The 23,275-nt window shown below is 46.4% G+C and overlaps 1 protein-coding gene across 1 annotated transcript in view; it reads left to right on the forward strand.

Moving 5' to 3' along the window:
• LOC139274627 (interleukin-18 receptor accessory protein-like) overlaps positions 1–23,275 on the forward strand; it is an 84,739-nt gene that overhangs the window by 18,770 nt on the left and 42,694 nt on the right. The window contains exons 4-5 of the mRNA XM_070891305.1: positions 18,207–18,384; positions 21,661–21,835. Of these exons, the coding sequence (XP_070747406.1) occupies positions 18,207–18,384; positions 21,661–21,835 (353 nt within the window). The remainder of the gene's footprint in view (positions 1–18,206; positions 18,385–21,660; positions 21,836–23,275) is intronic.

Genomic DNA, 23,275 nt, shown 5'->3' on the forward strand with positions numbered 1-23,275 from the left:
CGGTTGGCTCTTTGTTAGGAACGAATACAGTCCATACACTTCAACCTCTGGTATCTCGAATTGCATATCCGGATCCGCGCTAGACTGGTCATCATCCTCCATGTCGTGTGTCGCAGCACGCTTGCTCAGTTGCGGACACATGTGCTAGAGATGCCCCACTCTCGAGCAACCTTTACAAATATACTGTTTAAACCAACACTGATGATGCTGATGATTTCCCCCACAATTCCAACGCGGTGATATCAGATTCATTCCCGTTGGTGGACTTTGAGCAGCCACAGGTTTTGCGTACGCAGTCGGGTAGGCCCTGCCATATGCAGCTCTGCCAAACGATGATACTATCTTGTTTACACACTCGCCAAGTTCCAATTTTTCAATGATATCTGCTTTAAGCTTTTGTCCGTCGTCATGCACGATTGGGCAATCATAATGGCCTTGCTCAAATCCAGCGTCTCTGCTGCCAGTAGCTTATGCAGGATCACCTCGTGGTTGATGTCGATTACAAAGAAGTCCTGCAGCATGTCTGCCAATGCAGTTTCAAACTTACAAGGTCCAGCCAGACGTCTTAGGTCGGCAACAAATTCCGATACATCCTGGCCCTCAGAACGAATGTGCATATAGAATCGATATCTTGAGATGATGATGCCTTCATCTGGTTTGAGATGGTCACATACCGGAGCACACAATGTTTCATAGTCCTTGTCCGTTGGACTGAAGGGCAAGAGGAGATTCTTTATGAGTCCATAGATTTTTGGATCGCAAACTGTGAGGAGGACTGCCTGGCGCCGAACTGCGTCTGCCTCTTTCTTTTTGTTGGCCATGAAGTACTGGTTCAAGCGGGCTACAAAGTCTGTCCACTCTTCTCCCTCCATGATTCGCTCCAGAATTCCAATTGTGCTAATTTTTGTATGCAAAGGTTCTTGTTACCTCGTCGCCAAATGTTGTGTATGTAATAACTCAATAGACTGAATACTGTAAACTAACACAGATACAAATCTGGCTCTATGTTATTAGGGCCCAAATTGATTACATTACAAGATGGCTGGCCTTTTATACCTGGGCCGCACACACGTGCACACAGCCCAATGACCTCCAACAGTGGCGCCACCTAGATGATACTATCTTGTTTACACACTCGCCAAGTTCCAATTTTTCAACCCTCTGAGAGAAGAAATTTCTCCTCATCTCAGTTTTAAATGGGCGGTCCATTATTCTAAGATTATGCCCCCTGGTTCTTATCTCCCCTATCAGTGGAAAATCCTTTCTATATCCACCCTGTCAAGTCCCCTCATAATCTGATACGTTTCGATAAGGTCACCTCTCATTCTTCTGAATTCCAATGAATAGAGGCCCAACCTCCTCAACCTTTTCTCATAAGTCAACCCCCTCATGTTTGGAATCAACCTAGTGAACCTTCTCTGAATTGCCTCCAAAGCAAGTGTATCCTTTCGTAAATATGGAAACCAAAACTGCACGCAGTATTCCAGGTGTGGCCTCCCTGTATAACTGTAGCAAGACATCCCTGCATATATACTCCATCCCCTTTGCAATAAAGGCTAGAATTCCATGGTTGAGTCTGCCCCAGTACAGGTGCAGGTGGAGCAGTCTTTGCCTGGGCCCTCATCGGCTCCAAAACCCAGAGGACGACAGCCAAGGGCATCTCTGCAGTCAAAGCAGGGATCTGAGCAAACTGCCTCTACCTCTGCTGAAGCCACACAGGTTGCACCATGTAGATGTAGCAGAAAAAGTAAGAGTAAAGCAAGAATAGTTCCATAAGGGTATGCACATGGGTGTCTGAGAAAATGTTGTTTTGATTCGTTTTTGTTCTTTATGTAGCTCACATAGATGTTTTTTTTCACCACTTTCTCTCTTGTCCTTACTTGGGTGCTTGGTGGTAAGTGGCCATCCAAATTGTTTGATGATGAATGTGAGGACATAAATTGATGGGGCCCAATGGGGGATTGTTGAAGGGGTGATTGGTTTGTAGGACTGCTTTGTGTCAGTGGCAGGGGTGGGGTGGGGGGGAGGGTGGTATTTTCTGATGACATGGGTGCACTATGTTAACCTTGCATTAATAAGGGCATGCCTGGCATTCCGGGCAGAAATATGAGCAGCTAGGGGTACATTTCGCTCATCACTCTCCTCCTCTTTTTCTTCCTCCTCCCCTTTTGAATCATCCGTGGAAGATCTGAGCTCTTTGCCTTGTTTCTCCTGCAGGTCCAAGCCTAGCTGTTGTGCAATGTTGTGCAGAGCATAACAAACCACAACCATTCTGGAGACCTTGGCTGTGCATACTGAAGGGCGCCTCAAGATCTGTCCAGGCATCTGTAGCACATCTTCAGCATGCTGATGGCCTGTTCAATCACACAACTTCAGTGTTGGGGTTTCTGATGGGTGTCATGAACCAAGCTTGCAGTGGGTATCATCTGTCACCTGGCAGCCACGCCTTATGTCGGTTTTTGGGTCTGAAGAGATCAGGGAGCTTGGACTGACGCAGGACAAAGGCATTATGGCAGCTGCCTGGGAACCTTACGCACACGTACATAAACATCTTTTTGTGGTTACACATCAGCTGCACATTAATGGAGTGGAAGCCCTTGTGGTTAACAACCACTCCTGGTTGTTCAGGTGGTTCCCTAGATTGCCATGTGTGTGCAGTCGATGGCACTCTGCATCTGTGAGAAGCCAGCCAGAGCCATAAGGCCGAGCGCCCACTCATTCTGACTGACATCATTGATCGCAAAGTTGACACAGTGGCCGCCCCCCTGGCAAACAACGCATCAGTCACCTATCTTATGTGTTGTGTATCTGTAAAGCATGCACTCCCATGTTCCGCCACCAGGGAGCGTATCCCCTGAAGTCCCACGGGATCCCAGCATCCCTTGGGAGCACTGTATATAAGCCGGCCCCGAAGGCCTGTTCCTCACTCTGGAGTGTCTTAATAAAGACTGAGGTCACTGTTACTTTAACCTCCCTGCGTGCAGTCTCATCTGTGTTAGGAACACAATAACTGGCGACGAGTATACGAATCCAATACAAAGATGCAGCAAACTCTGGGCATCCTGGAGAAGTTCTCGGAGGGTGAGGACTGGGACACCTATGTTGAACGGCTAGACCAGTACTTTGTAGCCAACGAGCTGGACGGAGAAGGAAGCGCTGCAAAAAGGAGAGCAGTCCTCCTCACCGTCTGCGGGGCACCGACCGACAGCCTCATGAAGAATCTTCTGGCTCCGGTGAAACCCACAGATAAGTCGTATGAGGAGCTGTGTACACTGGTTCAGGAGCATCTTAACCCGAGGGAGAGCGTGCTGATGGCGAGGTATCGGTTCTACGCATGCCAGCGATCTGAAGATCAGGAAGTGGCGAGCCTATCTTATGTGTTGTGTATTGAGCTAAGGCGACTTGCAGGACAATGTGAGTTTGATGGCTACCTGGAGCAGATGCTCAGAGACTTTTTTGTACTGGCCATTGGGCATGAGACCATCCTACGAAAACTTTTGAATGTAGAGACACCAACCCTCAGCAAGGCCATTGTGATAGCACAGGTGTTTATGTCTACCAGCGATAACACCAAACAAACCTCTCAGCACACAAGTGCTAGCAATGTTCATAAATTAACTGGAACTGTGTTTGCGAGCAGAAATATACCACAAGTCTGCAACTGCCAACAGGCCTCAGGTGACCCAGATGACTCAGAGTCCCCAACAAAGGATGAATACAAGACAATTCACACCTTGTTGGTGTTGTGGAGGCTTCCATTCAGCCTATTCATGCCGCTTCAAAGGGTATGTTTGCAAGAGCTGTGGAACAATGGGGCACCTCCAAAGAGCTTGCAGACGAGCTGCAAGCTCTGCAAAACCTGCTAACCACCACGTGGCAGAGGAAGATCGGTCCACGGTGGATGAAAGCAATTTCGAGCCTTAGAGAGAGGAGGCAGATGCTGAAGTACACGAGGTGCACACATTTTCGACGAAATGTCCACCTATAATGCTAAATGTAAAATTGAATGGCTTACCCGAAGCCATGGAACTGGACACTGGCACTAGCCAATCCATCATGAGTAAAAAGATGTTTGAGAGACTGTGGTGCAACAAGGCACTCAGACCAGCCCTGAGCCCCATCCACACAAAACTGAGAATGTACACCAAAGAGCTTATCACTGTCCTGGGCAGCGCCATGGTCAAGGTCACCTGTGAGGGCACGGTGCATGAACTGCCACTCTCGATTGTCCCAGGCGATGGCCCCACACTGCTTGGAAGGAGCTGGCTGGGCAAAATCCGCTGGAACTGGGATGACATCCGAGCGCTATCACATGTCGATGAGGCCTCATTACCCATGTTCTCAACAAATTTCCTTTCCCTTTTGAGCCAGGCATTGGAAACTTTTCCGGGGCGAAGGTGCAGATCCACTTGGTCCCAGAGGCACGACCCATTCACCACAAGGTGTGAGCGGGACCTCACATGATGAGGGAGAGAGTGGAAATCGAGCTGGACAGGCTGCAACGCGAGGGCATCATCTCCCCAGTAGAATTCAGCGAGTGGGCCAGCCCGATTGTTCCAATACACAAAAGTGATGGCACGGTCAGGATTTACGGCGATTATAAAGTAACTATTAATCGTTTCTCGTTACAGGACCAATACCCTCTACCTAAGGCAGACAACCTATTTGCGACGCTTGCAGAAGGCAAGACGTTCACCAAGCTCGACGTGACTTCGGCCTACATGACGCAGGAGCTGGAGGAGTCTTCGAAGGGCCTCACCTGCATCAACAGACACAAGGAACTGTTCATCTACAACAGATGCCCGTTTGGAATTCGGTTGGCTGCAGCGATCTTCCAGAGAAACATGGAGAGCCTACTCAAGTTGGTACCACGCACGGTGGTTTTTCAGGACGACATATTGGTCACTGGTCTGGACACCGTCGAGCACCTACAAAACCTGGAGGAGGTCTTCCAGCGACTAGATCGCATAGGGCTGCGGCTGAAGAGGTCGAAATGCGTCTTCATGGCAACAGAAGTGGAGTTTTTGGGGAGAACAATCGCGGTGGACAGCATTCGGCCCAAAGACGCCAAGACAGAGGCTATCGGGAACGCGCCCAGGCCATAGAACGTCACAGAGCTGTGGTCGTTCTTGGGACTCCTCAACTATTTTGGTAACTTCCTACCGGGGTTATGCACCCTCTTAGAGCCCCTACATGTGTTATTGCGTAAAGGTGAGAACTGGGGAGAGGGAAAAAACCAAGTAATTGCTTTTGAGGAAGCCAGAAACATTTTATGCTCCAACAAGCTGCTTGTATTGTATAACCCATGTAAAAGACTCGTGCTAGCATGTGATGCATCATCGTACGGAGTCGGGTGTGTATTACAACAAGCTAACATTGCGGGGAAGTTGCAATCTGTTGCCGATGCTTCCAGGAGCTTGTTTAAGGCCGAGAGGGCCTCCAGCATGATTGAGAAAGAGGCATTAGCGTGTGTGTTCAGGGTAAAGAAAATGCATCAGTACCTGTTTGGCCTCAAATACTAATGCCTCAGCCCGCGTACAAAGGTGGGCACTTGCGCTATCAGCGTATAACTATACCATCTGTCACAGGCCAGGCACCGAGGACTGTGCAAATGCTCTCAGTCGGCTACCATTGCCCACCACAGGGGTGGAAATGGCGCAGCCTGCAAACTTGTTGATGGTGGCGCAGCCCGCAGACTTGTTGATGGTCATGAAAGCATTTGAAAATGATAAATCACCTGTCACGGCCCGCCAGATTAGGACTTGGACCAGCCAAGATCCTCTGCTGTCCTGGTAAAAAACTGTGTACTGCATGGGAGCTGGGCCAGCATCCCCGTTGAAATGCAAGAGCTAATCAAGCCGTTCCAACAGCGTAAGGACGAGCTGTCCATTCAGGGAGACTGCCTGTTGTGGGGTAACCGCGTAGTGCTACCAAAAAAGTGCAGGGAGACGTTCATCTCGGATCTCCACAGCACACACTCGGGTATAGTAATGATGAAAGCGATAGCCAGATCCCACGTGTGGTGGCCCGGTATCAACTCTGACTTGGAGTCCTTTGTACTGCAATGCAGCGTGTGTGCTCAGTTGAGCAACGTGCCCAGAGAGGCACCACTAAGTTTGTGGTCCTGGCCCTCCAGACCATGGTCGAGGATCCATGTCGACTATGCGGGCCCTTTTCTCGGTAAAATGTTCCTGGTGGTGGTGGATGCTTTTTCCAAATGGATTGAATGTGAAATAATGTCTGAAAGCACCGCTATTGCCACCATTGAAAGCCTGAGGGCCATGTTTGCCACCCACGGCCTGCCTGACATGCTGGTCAGTGACAACGGACCATGTTTCACCAGTGCCGAATTTAAAGAATTCATGACCCGCAATGGGATCAAACATGTCACATCGGCCCCGTTTGAACCAGCCTCCAATGGGCAGGCAAAACGGGCAGTACAAACAATCAAACAGGGCCTTAAACGAGTCACAGAAGGCTCACTCCAAACTCGCCTGTCCCGAGTACTGTTCAGCTACCGCACGAGACCCCACTCACTCACAGGGTTGCCCCCGGCTGAGCTACTCATGAAAAGGACACTTAAAACCAGACTCTTGCTGGTTCACCACAACCTGCATGATCAGGTAGAGAGCAGGCGACAGCAACAAAATGTAAACGATGGTCGCGCCACTGTGTCACGGGAAATTGATCTGAATGACCCTGTGTATGTGCTAAACTATGGACATGGTCCCAAGTGGTTCGCAGGCACGGTGATAGCTAAAGAAGGGAGTAGGGTGTTTGTAGTCAAACTAGACAATGGACAAATTTGCAGAAAGCACCTGGACCAAATGAGGCTGCGGTTCACAGACTGCCCTGAACAACCCACAGCAGACACCACCTTTTTCGAGCCCAGAACACACACCCAAAGGATCAACGACACCACGCCGGACCAGAAAATCGAACCCATCATGCCCAACAGCCCAGCAAGGCCAGGCTCACCCAGCAGCCCTGCAGGGCCAACAACACGCCAGCCCAGCGAAGGCACAGCCAACACATCAGAACAGACATTTGTACCGAGGTGGTCCATCAGGGAAAGAAAAGCTCATGACCGCCTCACCTTGTAAATAGTTTTCACTTTGTGCGGGGGAGTGATGTTGTGTATCTGTAAAGCATGCACTCCCATGTTCCGCCACCAGGGAGCGTATCCCCTGACGTCCCAGGGATCCCAGCATTCCTTGGGAGCACTGTATATAAGCCGGCCCCTAAGGCCTGTTACTCACTCTGGAGTATCTTAATAAAGACTGACATCACTGTTACTTTAACCTCCCTGTGTGCAGCCTCATCTGTGTTAGAAACACAATATTATGCATCTGTGCGTGGCCGATTGGAAGGCGCTGGATAAGTCTGTGGCAGAGCCCTGCAAAGATCTGCTGACAAAAAAGTTGAGAGCGATGGTGACTTTCACAGCTACTGGTAATGCATGGCCAGCAGTTTCAGCAGACAGCAAGTCTTCTTCTAGGAGACTGCCAATGTCTGACATCACCTGACGTAACATCCTGAGCTTCCAGAGACACTGATGTACAGACATGTTAAGGAGACTGATCCTCCGCCTGTACACTGTTTCGTGGGTAGTGCCTTCTGTGAGTTGCACCTCTCTGCTGCTCCCCTCTCTGCTGCTCCCCTTTCTGCTGCTCCCCTCTCTGCTGGTCCCCTTTCTGCTGGACCCCTCTCTGCTGGTCACCTCTCTGCTGGTCACCTCTCTCCTGGTCACCTCTCTGCTGATCCCCCTCTCTGCTGGTCACCTCTCTCCTGGTCACCTCTCTCCTGGTCACCTCTCTCCTGGTCCCCTCTCTGCTGGACCCCTCTCTGATGGTCCCTTCTCCGCTGGCCCCTTCTCAATCTGTGAGCAGCAGGCTGCTGAGGGTGTTGTTGCTGGTCATCTTGGTTCTCATCTGAGGTCCAATCTAAAGCAGCATAAGCAGCACCCATCCTGATGTGATAAAGCAAACCTGCAAAGTGTAGAAAGTAACCTCTCAGCAAAAGTACTGTTTAAAAACCCTTTCCCACTAGTAGGTAAGAAAGCAGCTGTGAGTACTGAGTACTTTGGCATCTTTGCTTGAGATTGCTTCAGCCCCCTCAATTGCCACTGTATAATCTCCTTGCTTTCACTGGCGAGTTTCAAGAAGACTGGGAAACCCATGGACCCAACATTAAAGTGAAAACAGTGTGTCAATATCGCTCTAATTGCACGATTAATATATGGAAATTGATAACCTGCCTCTCCCGAGAGGGTTGTTCACACACAGCGTAACCTGCTGCAGACAAATGGGGAAGTTGACGGGTTGGAGACGGCTTCCTAATGCACTGTCAATTTCGCCAGTTTTAACCCCCTACCCATACCCAAAGCCACACCTTACTTTAAAATTCAGACCATTATTCCTGGGATAATAAAAATGTACTGCTCACTGATAAACAATGTCTCACACAACAGGACCTGCTTTCCATTTCACAAAAAGTTGTAGCTATTTAAATACTCATATTTAGGATTGTGTAGGTTTTGTGAGATTTCTCGTAAATGTATACAGTTCTACACTTTCCATATTTTGTATGGTGCTACTATCCTGGTTGCAAATGTTCAGGGTACTGGGGGCAAAAGACTTTTTAATAATAATGTCAATTAGTTTAATAACTTGAACCCAGTATAGCCACATTTCAGGGAGCAGGAATTAGTGACAAATAATTAATTTAAAGAGGAAGTCATGTGCTTAAAAGCTCAGTGAGTGGGTGCCGAAAATAAATTACTTGGCAATTTAATATAAAGCAGATTTCTCATTACGCATTTGTCTGTTGAAAGTGACGTGAAGCTGAACATAAAATGTACCTTATAAAGAACAAGTTTGTGTACAGGATTTGTACAGGTTTTGCTAGCCAACAAATCCTAATCATTGGTTTAATCTCTGTGTGCTAATATGTTAAACTCTTGGGGCAAAATGGAAATTTGCAGTAATTATTTTTAAAAGTAGGATTTACTGCCAAAACAGAGATATCTCAGGCAAGATGATTGCACCATTGTCCATTAAAGTATAACAGTGAACACTGTAAGGAAATTTGTTCAGAGCTGATTAAAGGAAAACTGATTCATGCTTCCTGAATCTCTGGGATTGAAAATCTGCGGGTTGTGATTCCGGCAGTTACCGTAGGATTGCGCTGCTGCTGCCCTCCAGCGCTGACTCTCTGCACCAGTTTGTAGGTTCAGTTGGAGGATGCCTAATTAACATGGGACAGGCAGGCACAAGTGACACTTTGGGCACATATCCAGTGCCCACCTGCTTATGGCTGCCAAAAACTCGGCTACCCGCCCTCCTGACCCTGCCCCAAAGATTAGTGGGAAAGCGGATTGTGTAGAGGACACAGAGAGGCTGCAAAGAGATTTAGATAGGTTAAGCGAATGGGCTAAGGTTTGGCAGATGGAATACAATGTTGGAAAATGTGAGGTCATCCACCTTGGGAAAAAAAAACAGTAAAAGGGAATATTATTTGAATGGGGAGAAATTACAACATGCTGCGGTGCAGAGGGACCTGGGGGTCCTTGTGCATGAATCCCAAAAAGTTAGTTTGCAGGTGCAGCAGGTAATCAGGAAGGCGAATGGAATGTTGGCCTTCATTGCGAGAGGGATGGGGTACAAAAGTAGGGAGGACCTGCTGCAACTGTATAAGGTATTGGTGAGGCCGCACCTGGAGTACTGCGTGCAGTTTTGGTCACTTTACTTAAGGAAGGATATACTAGCCTTGGAGGGGGCACAGGGACGATTCACTAGGCTGATTCCGGAGATGAGGGGGTTACCTTATGATGATAGATTGAGTAGACTGGGTCTTTACTCGTTGAAGTTCAGAAGGATGAGGGGTGATCTTATAGAAACATTTAAAATAATGAAAGGGATAGACAAGATGGAGGCAGAGAGGTTGTTTCCACTGGTCGGGGAGACTAGAACTAGGGGGCACAGCCTCAAAATACGGGGGAGTCAATTTAAAACCGAGTTGAGAAGGAATTTCTTCTCCCAGAGGGTTGTGAATCTGTGGAATTCTCTGCCCAAGGAAGCAGTTGAGGCTAGCTCATTGAATGTATTCAAATCACAGATAGATAGATTTTAATCAATAAGGGAATTAAGGGTTACGGGGAGCGGGCGGTTAAGTGGAGCTGAGTCCACGGCCAGATCGGCCATGATCTTTTTGAATGGCGGAGCAGGCTCGAGGGGCTAGATGGCCTACTCCTGTTCCTAATTCTTATGTTCTTATGTTCCCTCAGCCCTCTTGATAAGGGGGCATATATACATTGTCCTCTGCTCAGGAGGTGCAAGCTGCGATTCCGTCGGTGGGGCACACTGTGCCCTAATAAAAGCGGATGCACCTCAGCTTACTCAGCAGACTGGCCTCTAGTAATGCATTGAATCCCAGTCCAGACTAAGGAGCAAGAACCCTGATGTAGGGGGTTCATTCTCTGGGTTCACCCTTGGCTAACGTTTGTCTCATAAGAGGTGGACAGAGGATCCTCCTCTTACAAGACAAGCAGGAAACTTCCAGGAAACGTGGACACCATCCACAACCAGGTCTCCAACCTTTTTTTGGGAGGTTTGACCAAAGTTACAGTGGGAAACCAGAGGAGCACCTAAGGAATTTCAGGGCATTTTTAGAATAGAAATTATTTAGTACTATGGGGCTCAACTTTGCCCAAAGCCATTTTTTGGCGTACTGCCAGAGTTACGCCCCTTTTTCTAGGCCTCAACTGCTCCAAAAATAAATGTACCAAGTTTCCCCGCTCTATTTTTTAAAATTGGCGCCATGCAGCCTGTCTTGTAGTCTCGGGGTGTGGAGCCTAATTTCTGCGCCGAAAAAACGATGCTGCCCCTTCTGCGCGTGCACTGAATAAAAAAGGACGTTTTTGACGTGATTCCTAAGGGCGCGCATGCGCAGTACAGCTCCCGGTCTGCAATCAGCCATTGTTAAAGAGCCAGTTGTGTGTGTAAGAACTTTGAGTGCTGTGTGAGAACTTTAATTATCATTGGAAAAATCAGAACTGTAATACAAGATTCAACGCAGCGCAAGGACCAAGAATTTCTTACAGGATGAAGTGGAGGCACTAGTTACTGTGATTGAGACCAGATGGCAGGAGCTGGACACCAGCAGAGGTCACATAAAAGTTCCACCCAAAGAAATGAAGAAACACTGGAACCAACTTGCAGAAGATTACTGTGCAATGATGACCACCCAGAGGTCTGGAGGCCAATTAAAAAAGGATTGGCAGGACCTTGGTCAAGTAGTTAGTGTAAGTAATATTTTCATTTTTCAGTGGAATTGCAATTGTAAATGTGACCATTTCTGTGTGTCCCACCCAGCAGAAAGACACCCTCTCTAAAAAGTTACATTTTCATCTTTGCAGAGGAAGGTGGCACACAACAAAACGGAAAGAACTCGAACAAGAGGAGGCCCGGCAAATTGTGATCCACTGACACCATTGGAAGAGAGGGTCGCTGCTTTGATGGGTCCTGCCTGGAGAAAAGCAACCACCACTGCACAACCTGGGCCCACACTCAAAGGAGAGAGTAAGTCCTGCAAATTCTACAGTCTGGCTTTCCTAAATATTAAGTACTGTGTGGGCTAGCCATACTTATGTTAATGGGGATGTCTCCATCAGCTACGCTTCGGTTGATCATGGTCCTTCAAATCAGCCTGCTGCCTGTGCTGTGTGAGCCTACTCATGCCACCCACCCTGCCCCCTCCTCTGCTGCTAACCATTTGTCTGTGCTGTTATATTTTGAAGAACTTGAGGCCAACCCCGACGATGCAAAAGAAGATTCAGATGAGGACGAGCCTGAAGAGGCGAACATCTTCCAATCCCGCCTTCCAAACCAAGAGCATGGGGATGAGGGGGAGGGGGATGGGGAGGGGCTGGATGAAGCCCCCACTGTTGTACTCACTTTTGAGGAGGTGCAGGTGCTGCCCATTGAGGTGCTAGCCCCTTCCCTGAGTCGTGGTTTAACTGTTGGTGGAACATTCCATGGTTTCCCACTGTCCGAAGCTGGGGATTGCAGTGGGGTGCAGCGAGCCACACCCAGGGACCCACCGTCCGAGGTGCAGGTCCCACTGGGATGCAGCGAGGCACACCCAGGGTGAGGAGGGGAAGGAGAGTTCGACCGTGCTCTCCTGAGGTGCAAGATCTAACAGATGTGGTGCAAATGATGGCAATAAGTGTGGAGAGCATTGACCTTACACGATCAGTCCTGGATACCATCAGTGGGGTGGGTAATGAGGTATCAGGACTGTCTTACGAGAAATGGGACGCTGTCCGGGAACATGAGAGAGGGAATATCTCAGTCAGCAGAAACAATGTCGGTGCACATGAGGGAGGGAATGTCGCAGGTAGCTGATGGTCTGTCAGCGAACATGGGGGAGGGAATGTCGCAAGTAATTCAAATACTGTCAGTGAACATGAGGGAGGGAATGTTGCATGTAGTTGAGACACTGTTGATGAACACAAGGGAGGGAATGTGGCAGGTAGCTGATCCACTGTCGGCAAACATGACAGAGGGAATGTCGCAGGTACTTGAGAGCACATGAGGGAGGGAATGTTGGAGTTAGCTGCTGCAATAACGGAACACGCCCAGATCCCGCGCCCATTGACAGAATCAACTGCCACTCCCATTCCAATCCCCATTACTGGATGCCCCCACCACCCCCCGCCGCCTCCCCCCCTCCCCTCCCCCGAGCCCCCCATCAAGAAGTGCGCATTATCCGAGATGTTCGAAAGAATAAGCTTGATACCAACCCGAGAAACGCTGCAGGGCACCTGTGGGCAGGGGAGGTGTAGTCACCAAGACCAAGGGCAGTGGGCAGTCTGAGAATAAGATGGAGGAGAGATGGATATGGCCTTTCTTTGCTGCATTTGTTGTTGTTGTTGGTGTTATTATTATTGTTGTTACTGTTGTAACTGTTCTCAACTTAAAAGTTTTTTGTAAGTTATGAAAATTTACAAGTTTAAAAGTTAGTCAGTAATCTGAAAGTTTTTAAATGATCTTTACTGAAAACTTTAAAGTTTGATACAAGAATATGTTTATTAAAGTTAAGTACAAACAATTGTTTGTTAAACTTTTGAATAAAATATATTTTAAATTATAACTGAATCATTTACATTAGTTGTTCGATTTTTGATTTACACAACTTTTTGAAGTAAAGAAGAATCATTTCCATTATTTGTTCCATTAACACAACACAACATTATGGAACAGGTCCAAACAGTAAACATGGTCCATGTGGAATAGTTGCCGCTGAGCCTTCAGGCAGCAAAGTGTTTATCGATGAACTGCTGGAGCAAGGCTCAAGCAATCGTTAAAGGGGCATGACGGTCCACCCACCTCCGCCGTCGTGCTCCAGGCTCAGGTAGTTGCATGGCTTCCTCGTCCTCATCCTCATCCTCCTCCTCCTCCTCCTCCTCCTCAACATCATCTGCATCTTCCTCATCATTATTATCAGCCACTCTCACCTCAGGTGGGTCTTCTGCTATCAGCTGCTGCTGCCTCATGATGGCTAAGTTATGCAGCATGCAGCACACAACAATGAACTGACCGACAATCTCAGGAGAGTATTGCAAGTAGCTTCCGGAATGGTCCAGGCATCGGAAATGCTGTTTCAAGATGCCAGTGGTCCTCTCTATTATGCTGCGCATTGCAATGTGCGACATGTTTTATTCTTGGTCAGCTTCCGTCTGGATTACGCGTAGGGGCATCATAAGCCAGGTGGCGAGGCCATACCCTTTGTCTCACAATAGCCAGCTCTGCCCTTCTGGCTGCTGCTGAAACATGGCAGACATAATGCTCTCGCGTAGGATGAACGCATTATGGGTGCTCCCAAGGTATCTTGCATCAACTGACATGATGCAGTGCATGTCATCATACACGAGCTGCACATTAACAGAGTGCAAGCCTTTTCTGTTCCTGTACATCTTGGAATCCTCCAAAGGTGCTTGCAAGACGATGTGGGTACAATCAATGCAGCCTTGTATCTTTGGAAAGCCAGCAATCCTGGAGAAGCCCACAGCCCTGTCAAGCATTGCATGGAGAACTTTATGTCATCTTTCCTCTGGGCATGTAGTGCAGCAGTCACCTACTGAATGCAAACATGTGTTGCATGTTGAGAATTGGCGCACATGTCCCCAGTTGTAGCTTGGAATGATCCAAATGCATAGAATGAAAGTGCAACTGTAACCTTCACTTCAACTGACAAAGCAGTCCTCCTGCCGCTTCTAGGTTGCAGGTCTGCTTTTACTAACTCACAGATCTCAGTTACAACTTCTTTGCGGAAACGCAGCCTTCTGATATCACTCAGGTGCAGGTACGAACACCTGTCTCGATATACCTGACGTGGGTAAGGCCTCCTACCTATCATCCTACAGGCTCTGAGGTTTCTCATGCGATGACATCGAATCAATTGTCTTCTCTGCAGCACCATCATGCAAAAGGCTCACACAAGGTATGGCATTGTCAGTATTGTCCCCATGCTTAAATGTTACCTTTGCAAGAAGTTCAAACTGGCAGGCAGGCAGGGCAAGGTTCTTTGTTCTCTCTTCCACAAGGTCTGTATGGACCACACCCAGGTTTGAACAGATGCAGTGATCGGGAACCCCCCACTCCGCCCCCCCTCCCCCAACTCCCCGGACTACATTTGATGCGTAGTGCAGGCTTCTGATGTCTTCCGTATGCCTTCCATAGCTCCCACCAACCCGGGCTTGATGTGTTGGGTGCTGCAGGCTTCTGATGTCTTCCGTATACCTCCCACAGCCCCCACCACCCGGGCTTCTGTTGCAGCAGAGCCCCGAGCTCTTGTTTCCGGGCGTGGGACCGATTCTGCCGGCCGACGCTCCGACCCTCGAGTCCTGTTTGCAGACGTTCAGTGGTGGCGTGTCAATTGAAAAAAAGGAAAACTTACAGAATTCCATCAAACTTCCTTTACTGCGTTATAAGGTAAAAAATGTAATCTTTGTTATGCATATTTAAGTGTTCTTGACTCCCACCAAAACTTCGCTGAGAAACAATGGCGTCTTTCTGCGCCGATTTTTCAATGTGCGCTGGTTATTCTTAACTCACTAGAAAGTTTTTCGGGAGTGGTCACATACGCTGACCTAGGAGAATTTTTGGGGGGCGGGCAAACTTCCATAATTGACAAAAACTGGCGCAGACATCAGGTTACGCCCCATATGATGCAAAAAAATACTAACCTAAAAAAATCGTAACTGAGTTATGCTGGGGAAACTTTAATTTTTTAATTTATGCCAAAAAGCAGTGCACGCCAAAAAAACAGAGCAAATCACTGGGGAAAATTGAGCCCTATATTTGATGACTTAGTTAATGTAAAATTTGTTACTGCACTACATTAACAAAATTGTTAGTCCATTTAAAATAAATGGGTGAGCAGCTTTATGAGATTAGTGCACATAAGAATTTTCTATAAATTGTTGACTGATTTGTTAGAAATAGTGCTCAAATTAATCCCTACCTCTTTGTGAGTGGATATCACTTTAGACATATACGGCGCAAAATTCAGATCCGTAACAGCCATTTGTCTTGGCACTACGAATGCCCTTAGAGGTCCAAAATAGTGTCTGCGCGCGCACCTACAAACATGGGATGAATCGCGCTGGACACCATATTAGTGAGGTCATTAGCGCATGCGCAGTGAATGCTTGCTGGAAGTATGCAGAACAGGCAGATCATGATGTCAATCATTTGACGCCAGCGCTGCCATTTTGGAACACTGCCATTTTGGAGCTCAACGCAAGTGTTTGGCACTTTCTATAGTTGTTTCAAGTTGCCAATGTCTACAGGGAGTGGTGTGGTAGATGCAAGCTCCAAGTTCTGCGCAAAGCCCTGTACCAAGTTGGTGCCGTGCTCTTCCATGCTCATTGACGCTGGACGGTGGCTTTCGGGCAGGCTTTCCAAAGCACCAGACATTTTGTTGTGCATATCCATCAGCCTTCTTCTGTAGCCTGCCCCATCGAAGTACTCATCTGAGTCTTCAGCAGCAGAACTTGTGTGTGACCTCACACTCCGGAGAGCTGGCACCTGCGTTATCTTTGCCCCTGATCTGTCTGCAGGCCACTTGTGCCCAGTGTCTCACATGCAGATCCCACCTCTATGTTATCCTCTAAATTATGCACAGTGTCAGTATCTGAGCTGGTGGCTGTGAATGTAAAATTAGGTGGCGGTGTGCCTTCATCTTCACTATCTTCCTGCTCTTCCACCACTTCTTGGCCAGGTTGCAGTTCTTTGGTAGCTGAAAGTCATCATCATAGGCAGTCCCTCGGAATCGAGGAAGACTTGCTTCCACTTTTAACATGAGTTCTTAAGTGGCTGTACAGTCCAATATGAGAACCACAGTCCCTGAGGGAAGGGGTGGGTGGGACAGGTTTGCCGCACACTCTTTCCGCAGCCTGAGCTTGATTTCTGCATGCTCTCGGCGATGAGACTTTGAGGTGCTCAGCGCCCTCCCGGATGCACTTCCTCCACTTAGGGCGGTCTTTGGCTGAAAGTAGAAAGGCACTGGATACAGAAAAACCAGTCAAGGTTCTTGCTCTGAATCATTATACAATGACCCCTGTTGAAAAAGTTCACAGTGGACATTGGGTGAGGATGGGAGAGGCCATTTGAATATTCTGCCTGCACACGCTGTCCAATTTCACACATGAAGTGTAGCCATTTGGCCATGGTATCAAAGAGCTAACAGTGCCCGTATAACTGCTCCGCTCTATGAGTGACTACTTTTCGGAGAGGGAGAAAATAGCAGGGAAAAGTGGCATATATCTATGTTCAAGTAGATCTCCTTCATGGTTCGGCGCACCTTATACACATAATTGTAGAGCCTCCTTCAGACTTTGTATGAGATCTAAGACCAAAACATTACGTAGTTTTGTGCTGAAAAAGGGAAATGTTTTCAGGGAAGGTTCCGGCTTACAACAACATGTTAGACAGCACTGTGGAAGGTGGAGTCAGCTACAGGGTGGGCAATTTGTTTCTTAAAGCTTCTTAGGATTCTCAGTGACCCCCGAGACTGGCAACGGAAAGTAAATAATTTTTTTAAAATCCTTTCCGTAAAGCTAGGTATCGCGGTCAACTTATTTCCTCCCGCCCAACCCCGTAGCTCTCTCCAACAATTTCTCTTGCTCTTCAGGCCAATTGGTTTGGGCAGGCATTAACAGGTACAGATTCATTTCTATCCCAAACTCATGAATCCAGGGCTCCGTGCCTATTTTGATTGAGTTGGAGATAAGAAAGCAGTTGCTGCTGAAGCTCCACACCACTAAATGGTGGAAGCGCCCTTTGATGGGGTAACTTGTATGTCCATGCTGTGGCCAGGTAGTTGAATTACACTGTTTATCGTTGTATACTTGTGTTGTACTGTTCACCATGCCATGCAGGATGACATCCTCATTGCTGCTGTCTACCATGGGAAGGCTCAAACAATTGTCATCTGTCTAATAACCAAGTAGCTGACTATCCGCTTTGGGTAGCAAGTAAGCAGGCAAGTGGGGTTTCTTTGGTATTAAGCAGGTTTCAATATGACATATCTAATAATGGGAGATTGGAAACAAATCAATCCTTTCTGGCAGACTCAATCATCCACTAGCTGCGTTAGATCGGTGTGCGGTACTCCACGGCACTGGTAATAATGTGCCAGCTAATCTGATTTATTGATGAAACCTGAAAGGCTAAACATGCCAGTGGGAACTGGGATCCTTCACATTTCACTCCAGATAACTGTGCAAGCCAGGGTCCTAATTGGTAGGTTGGTCCTGGCTGGATAAACAGTAGGAAGCTTACCATCTCAGGTAAGCTGTGCAGCCTCTTCTGGTGAAACTCTAGTAGTAGCCTTACACACACTCTTGGCTACTGCTAACCTGCGTCTAATTTCTCTGGGTGTAGGGAAGCAGGGTGTGTCCCTACAGAGGGACTCTGATCCCCAAATCAAACAGTTGGAAAGACTACATATGTGATTTCTCAACAGTTTGATTTAAAAATTCTTACGCATGGTGATGGATTTCCACGTGTGTCAGACACCTAGCTGATCCGGGAAAAATAAGCAGTTGTTTATACCTGATTAAGAAACTAAAACATTCCAATAAACAGCATAATCTTTTGTCTTTTACAGTATGCTTAAATTTATTTGTGTTTAAAAAACAGAAATGCTGGCCTTTGTCCTAAGGTGGCAGTATTCGTTGTACAGATGCAGAACCAAACAGGTTGTCAAGATGCTGGAAATTGTGACGTTCTCCTAATTCGGAATACAGCAGATATCATATCATGTCCAGGAATTCAGCATTTCAATGCTTCTCTAAGGTCTCCTGTAAAGTGGTACCAGGTAAGCATTGGCAGTTTGAATATGTGAACATGTAACATATTTCAATTATAGATGCCTATGTCTTGTGAGAAGATCGGAGGATGAATTCAGATTTTGGAGGCAGGAATTCAAGTTAAAATTCAAGCCAAATTAAGCAAAATTAAAATGTAGGGGTTGGAACACTGAATACGCTAGAAAACAGAAATTAATGCACAAAATTCAAAACAGAATATTAGTTACGCTGATTGATTAGTTAGGCAAAAAGAGATCTGTGGTGTTAGGCATTCTCAGCTAGATTAAAAATGCAGCAGTATAATTGACCTCAGGTTTCCTGGGTTAAAGAGGAACAAAAGTCAGCCAGAGTTCAAGTTTAACTGCTATCCAATGATTTCTGCTGAAAAGTACCATACAAGATCAGAGGATGGAGAAAAATAAGATGGAAAGCATGTTTCAACACAGAGGATTCAACTGCACATAAACAAAATATATGCCATGGTGCTACATACTGTTATAATTTCAACTACCATCTGCCCTGCTGATGCTGGAAATTACAGCAGTGGGTAGCTGAAAATTGAAAAAAAAGTCCCACCAATTGGCTGGCTGAGGTCCACCGGTCTTGATTTACAAGCAGGCCTCGAAGCAGGGTTGGCATTTTTTTAAAATTCAGTCTTAGCTAAGCTGTACTAAAAACCACATGGCAAATGGTGTGAGGTAGTACTTGAGTGCAATATAACTAGAAGGTCAATTTTAAACTAAAATAAAAATCTAAATGACTATTTTGGAATTAATAGTATTGGAAGAAAAAGAAAGTCAGAAGCTGGATCTGACCATCATTTTCCAATCCTCTTTGGCTACAGGTGTAGTGCCGGAGGACTGGAGGACTGCTAACATTGTACAGTTGGTTAAAATGGGAGAAAGGGACAGACCGAATAATTACAGGCCAGTCAGCTTAACCTCAGTGGTGGGCAAATTATTGGAACAGTGGACATTGGGTGAGGAGGGACAGTATTAATCGTAATTTAGAAAGGCACAGATTAATCAAGGACAATCAGCATGGATTTGTTAAGGAACGGTCATGTCTGACTAACATGATTGAAATTTTTCAGCAGGTAACCAGGAGGGTCAATGAGGGCAATAATGCGTTCGATGTAGTCTACATAGATCTTAGCAAGGCTTTTGACAAGGTCCCACATGGCAGACTGTTCTGAAAAAGTAAAAGCCCATAGGATCCAAGGGAAAGTGGCAATATGGAACCACAATTGGCTCAGTGGCAGGAAGTCGACAGGTATTCTTGTGACTGGAAGGTTGTTTCCAGTGGAGTTCCGCAGAGCTCAGTACTAGGTCTCTTGTTTTTTGTGGCATATATCAATGATTTAGACTTCAATGTAGGGGGCTTGATTACGGTGTTTGCAAATGATACAAAAATTGGCCGTGTGGCTGATAGTAAGGAAGAAAGCTGTAGACTGCAGAAAGATATCAATGGACTGGCTAGGTGAGCAGAAAAGTGGCAAATGGAATTCAATCCAGATAAGTGTGAGGTAATGCATTTGAGGAGGGCTAACAAGGCAAGGGAATACAAAATAAATGAACAGAGGGACCTTGGAGTGCATGTCCATAGATCCCTGAAGGTATCAGGATAGGTAGATGAGGTGGTTAAGAAGGTATATGGAATACTTTCTTTTATTAGTCGAGGCATAGAATATAAGAGCAGGGAGATTATGCTTGAAATATATAAAACACTAGTCAGGCCACAGCTAGAGGACTGCATACAGGTCTTGTCACCACATCACAGGAAAGATGTGATTGCACTAGAGAGGGTATGGAGGAGATTTATGAGGTTGTTACCAGGCCTGGAGCATTTTAGCTATGAGGAAAGATTGGATAGGCTGGGATTGTTTTCTTTGGAACAAAGGAGGCTGAGGGAAAACTTGATTGAGGTGTATAAGATTAGAGGGGCCTAGATAGAGTGGATAGGAAGGAACTATTTCCCTTAGCAGAGAGGTCAATAATCAAGGGGCATAGATTTAAAGTAATTGGTAGAAGGATTAGCAGGGAGTTGAGGAGAACTTTTTTCACCCACTGTCTGAAAGGGTGGTAAAGGCTGGTGTGCAACGGCCACCATACGTTAAAAGAATTCATGTACAGGCATCTTCCACCATTTAAAATGAATTCATCAGTCACCTGAGTACTCATTTTTAGTGTGGAAGCAAGTCATCCTCAACCCTGAGGGACTGCCTATGATGATGATGATGGTACAGGCAAAAGCCCTCATTGCATTTAAAAAGTGCTTGGATGTGCACTTGAAGTGGCGTTACCAACAGACGGAAAGTGAGATTAGGCTGGATAGCTCTTTTTCTGCCAACACAGACACGATGGGCTGAATGGCCTTGTTCTGTGCCATGAATGTATATGATTCTATGATTCTATGATTAGCCCTGTGCAATATTTCAGGCCCCTCACCAGTCTGAGCAGCAAGATACATGGGCCTGAAAACCTCCCCCAAACCTGAATGCTGACTCACCCGTGGCCCCCCAGCCCTGATAGTGTCTCTGTTCTCAGCCCTTCCCCTTACCTCCCAACTGCTGCTCCAATCCCCAAACCCCATTAACTGACTGGAACCATCCCTGCTGCATGCTCGTGCTCCCGCCCACCGGCCAGACTGTCCATCTGGTCAGCTGTCAGGCGGAAGACTGCAGGATTTTATTTAACTCCACGATCCCGGTCTTGTCGGGTTTTCCACTCGTATCCGCACTCCTCCACACCTTCCCTGCCTTCCCATTAATATCGGGGACCTGGAATCAGTGATCAATCCAATAATTGCAACAAGAAAAGATCTAGAAGTAAATGTTGGTTGGGAAACTTCCAACTGTTGTGGGCAGCAGTTCTGCCAGTTGTTTATAGTCATAGGTTGCACGTAATGAGCAATTCTGCAATAATATCCCAGTCAGTGTGCTTAAACATCAGTGTCAAAGTATCCATCCATACCGGCTTATGCTTCACTCGAGCCTTAACAGGTGCCAAGTGGAGGAGATTAGAATCTTCTACATTACAACAGTGACTATACTTCAAAAGTGCTTAATTGTCTGTAAAGCAGTTTGGGGCATTCTGAGTCGTAACGGTGCTATATAATTTCAATCTCTTCTTTCTTTCTGAGTTGATTTAAACAGGTAAAAGGACAGTACTATAACTTACTGCACTACCCAATTTCTGAGGATTTACAAAATCCTGATTAGATACTGTATTAAAATCTGATACTGTAGCCTCCTGCAATTTATTATTGGCTTTAATTTCTTTCAGAATGGGGAAATAGTTGAAGAATATTCTGAACGAATTTCTCTCAAAATAAAAAGTGATCAAATCCATTTAAATACAATATATGAATTAGATTCTGGCAATTACACGTGTACCTTTGAGTTCTTTGAAAATAAAATCCAGTGGCTTGTGAAAAGAACATTTGCAGTGAGAGTTATAGGTAAGTGGAGAAATGTACTAATAATATTGAATTGCTTTGATAAGTACCTATTCTGTTCACCTGAATAATTTTTCATCTTAATGCACCCTACAATTAAATAGCTCAGACTCATAGTCTGTACTTGCACACTAGATGAACAGAATGCAGGAATGAGACAGTCTGTCAAGCCCATGGAACCCTATCCCAGTGTGAGTCACACTTTGAGGACGAGACAGAAAGGGAGGAACTGAATCATAATTTTTTTAAACCTGAAGAAAAGTTCAAAATATGACGAAAATCTTTCCGGTTCTCCACAACTCCTCCAACGTTCATTGGGCACAGTGGAGTTTCAATTGTGATGCTGTTTTCTCATGTAATAAGTACAGTGTAGAGTTTTTAATTGTCCCTGCCTCAATTAATCCTGAAGGCTGTTTTATGTGCAGCACAACATGCGCTTCTTCATTCTTCGAGTAGGAATCATGAAGGATATTGGAAAGGAGAGGAAACCAAGGCCTTTGAGCTACACTTTCTCTCATCAGGAGCCCTCACAATGATGAGAAGTAGACCTTCTTGTTCTTGAGAGAAAAGCTTGACATACCAGATAGTCTGTTTGCCTGATAACCCAGAGCACAGTTAAATCACTTCTGACCACTCGACAGGACACATTTGAGAGCCAAGGTCAAGAAAAGCTTTGTAACAACAGAATGAGCATTAATGTTTGGGATATAAAATAACATGTAGACTGAGACCGGCCCAAAGAAGTTTCATCATCCAATCATTGCATCATCAACTACGAGGTATAGGTTTTAATAAATTAGAATAGTAATTTCAGACACATTTTTTGAGGCTCTTCTTCAGGTATAGATTCTCATTTGACAGAAAATTGAATCTGGGATTTGGGCATGGAAGGCATGCTCCCGATTTTCTGATGATTAATTTTAGTTATTACCTGCACATCCAATTCTCACCTATGCTCCGATCAAGTCAGACTCTGCACCAGGAGCAGAGCCTTCCCAAATTGACCCCCTTTCCCATGTGATTTGGATAGGAATTAGCAGCAAAAAGCACGAATGGTACACAGGATGAAAAATCGTACCAGGACATGTGTCTGAATTATTGAACCCCGTAAAGACCAAAATTTACCCTTTAGTGTATACAGTTTGCCAAACTCCAAACCCCTCTCGATGGGTCTCCTACAGAAAGGCCATGCTAGGCGAGAGGGTTTTTCCCACATTATCAGTCCTGCTTCTCCTGGCCCACAAGGAGTGCTCCATGAGGATGCCCTCGCCTCCCTGCAGCTGCCGAGTTCCATGAAACCCGGCCAGCCACAGTAAAACCTGCAAAGCAGGTTAAATCTGAGGCTTCCAGCCTGATCAACATATTTAAAATGCCAACCCGTCTCCTGGGAGCGGGTTGGCTGCCCGCCCCTTGTTCCACCTCAGTAAAACCCAGAAGTCGGTG

Source organism: Pristiophorus japonicus, chromosome 10 (genome assembly GCF_044704955.1).
Source record: "Pristiophorus japonicus isolate sPriJap1 chromosome 10, sPriJap1.hap1, whole genome shotgun sequence".
NCBI lineage: Eukaryota > Metazoa > Chordata > Chondrichthyes > Pristiophoridae > Pristiophorus > Pristiophorus japonicus.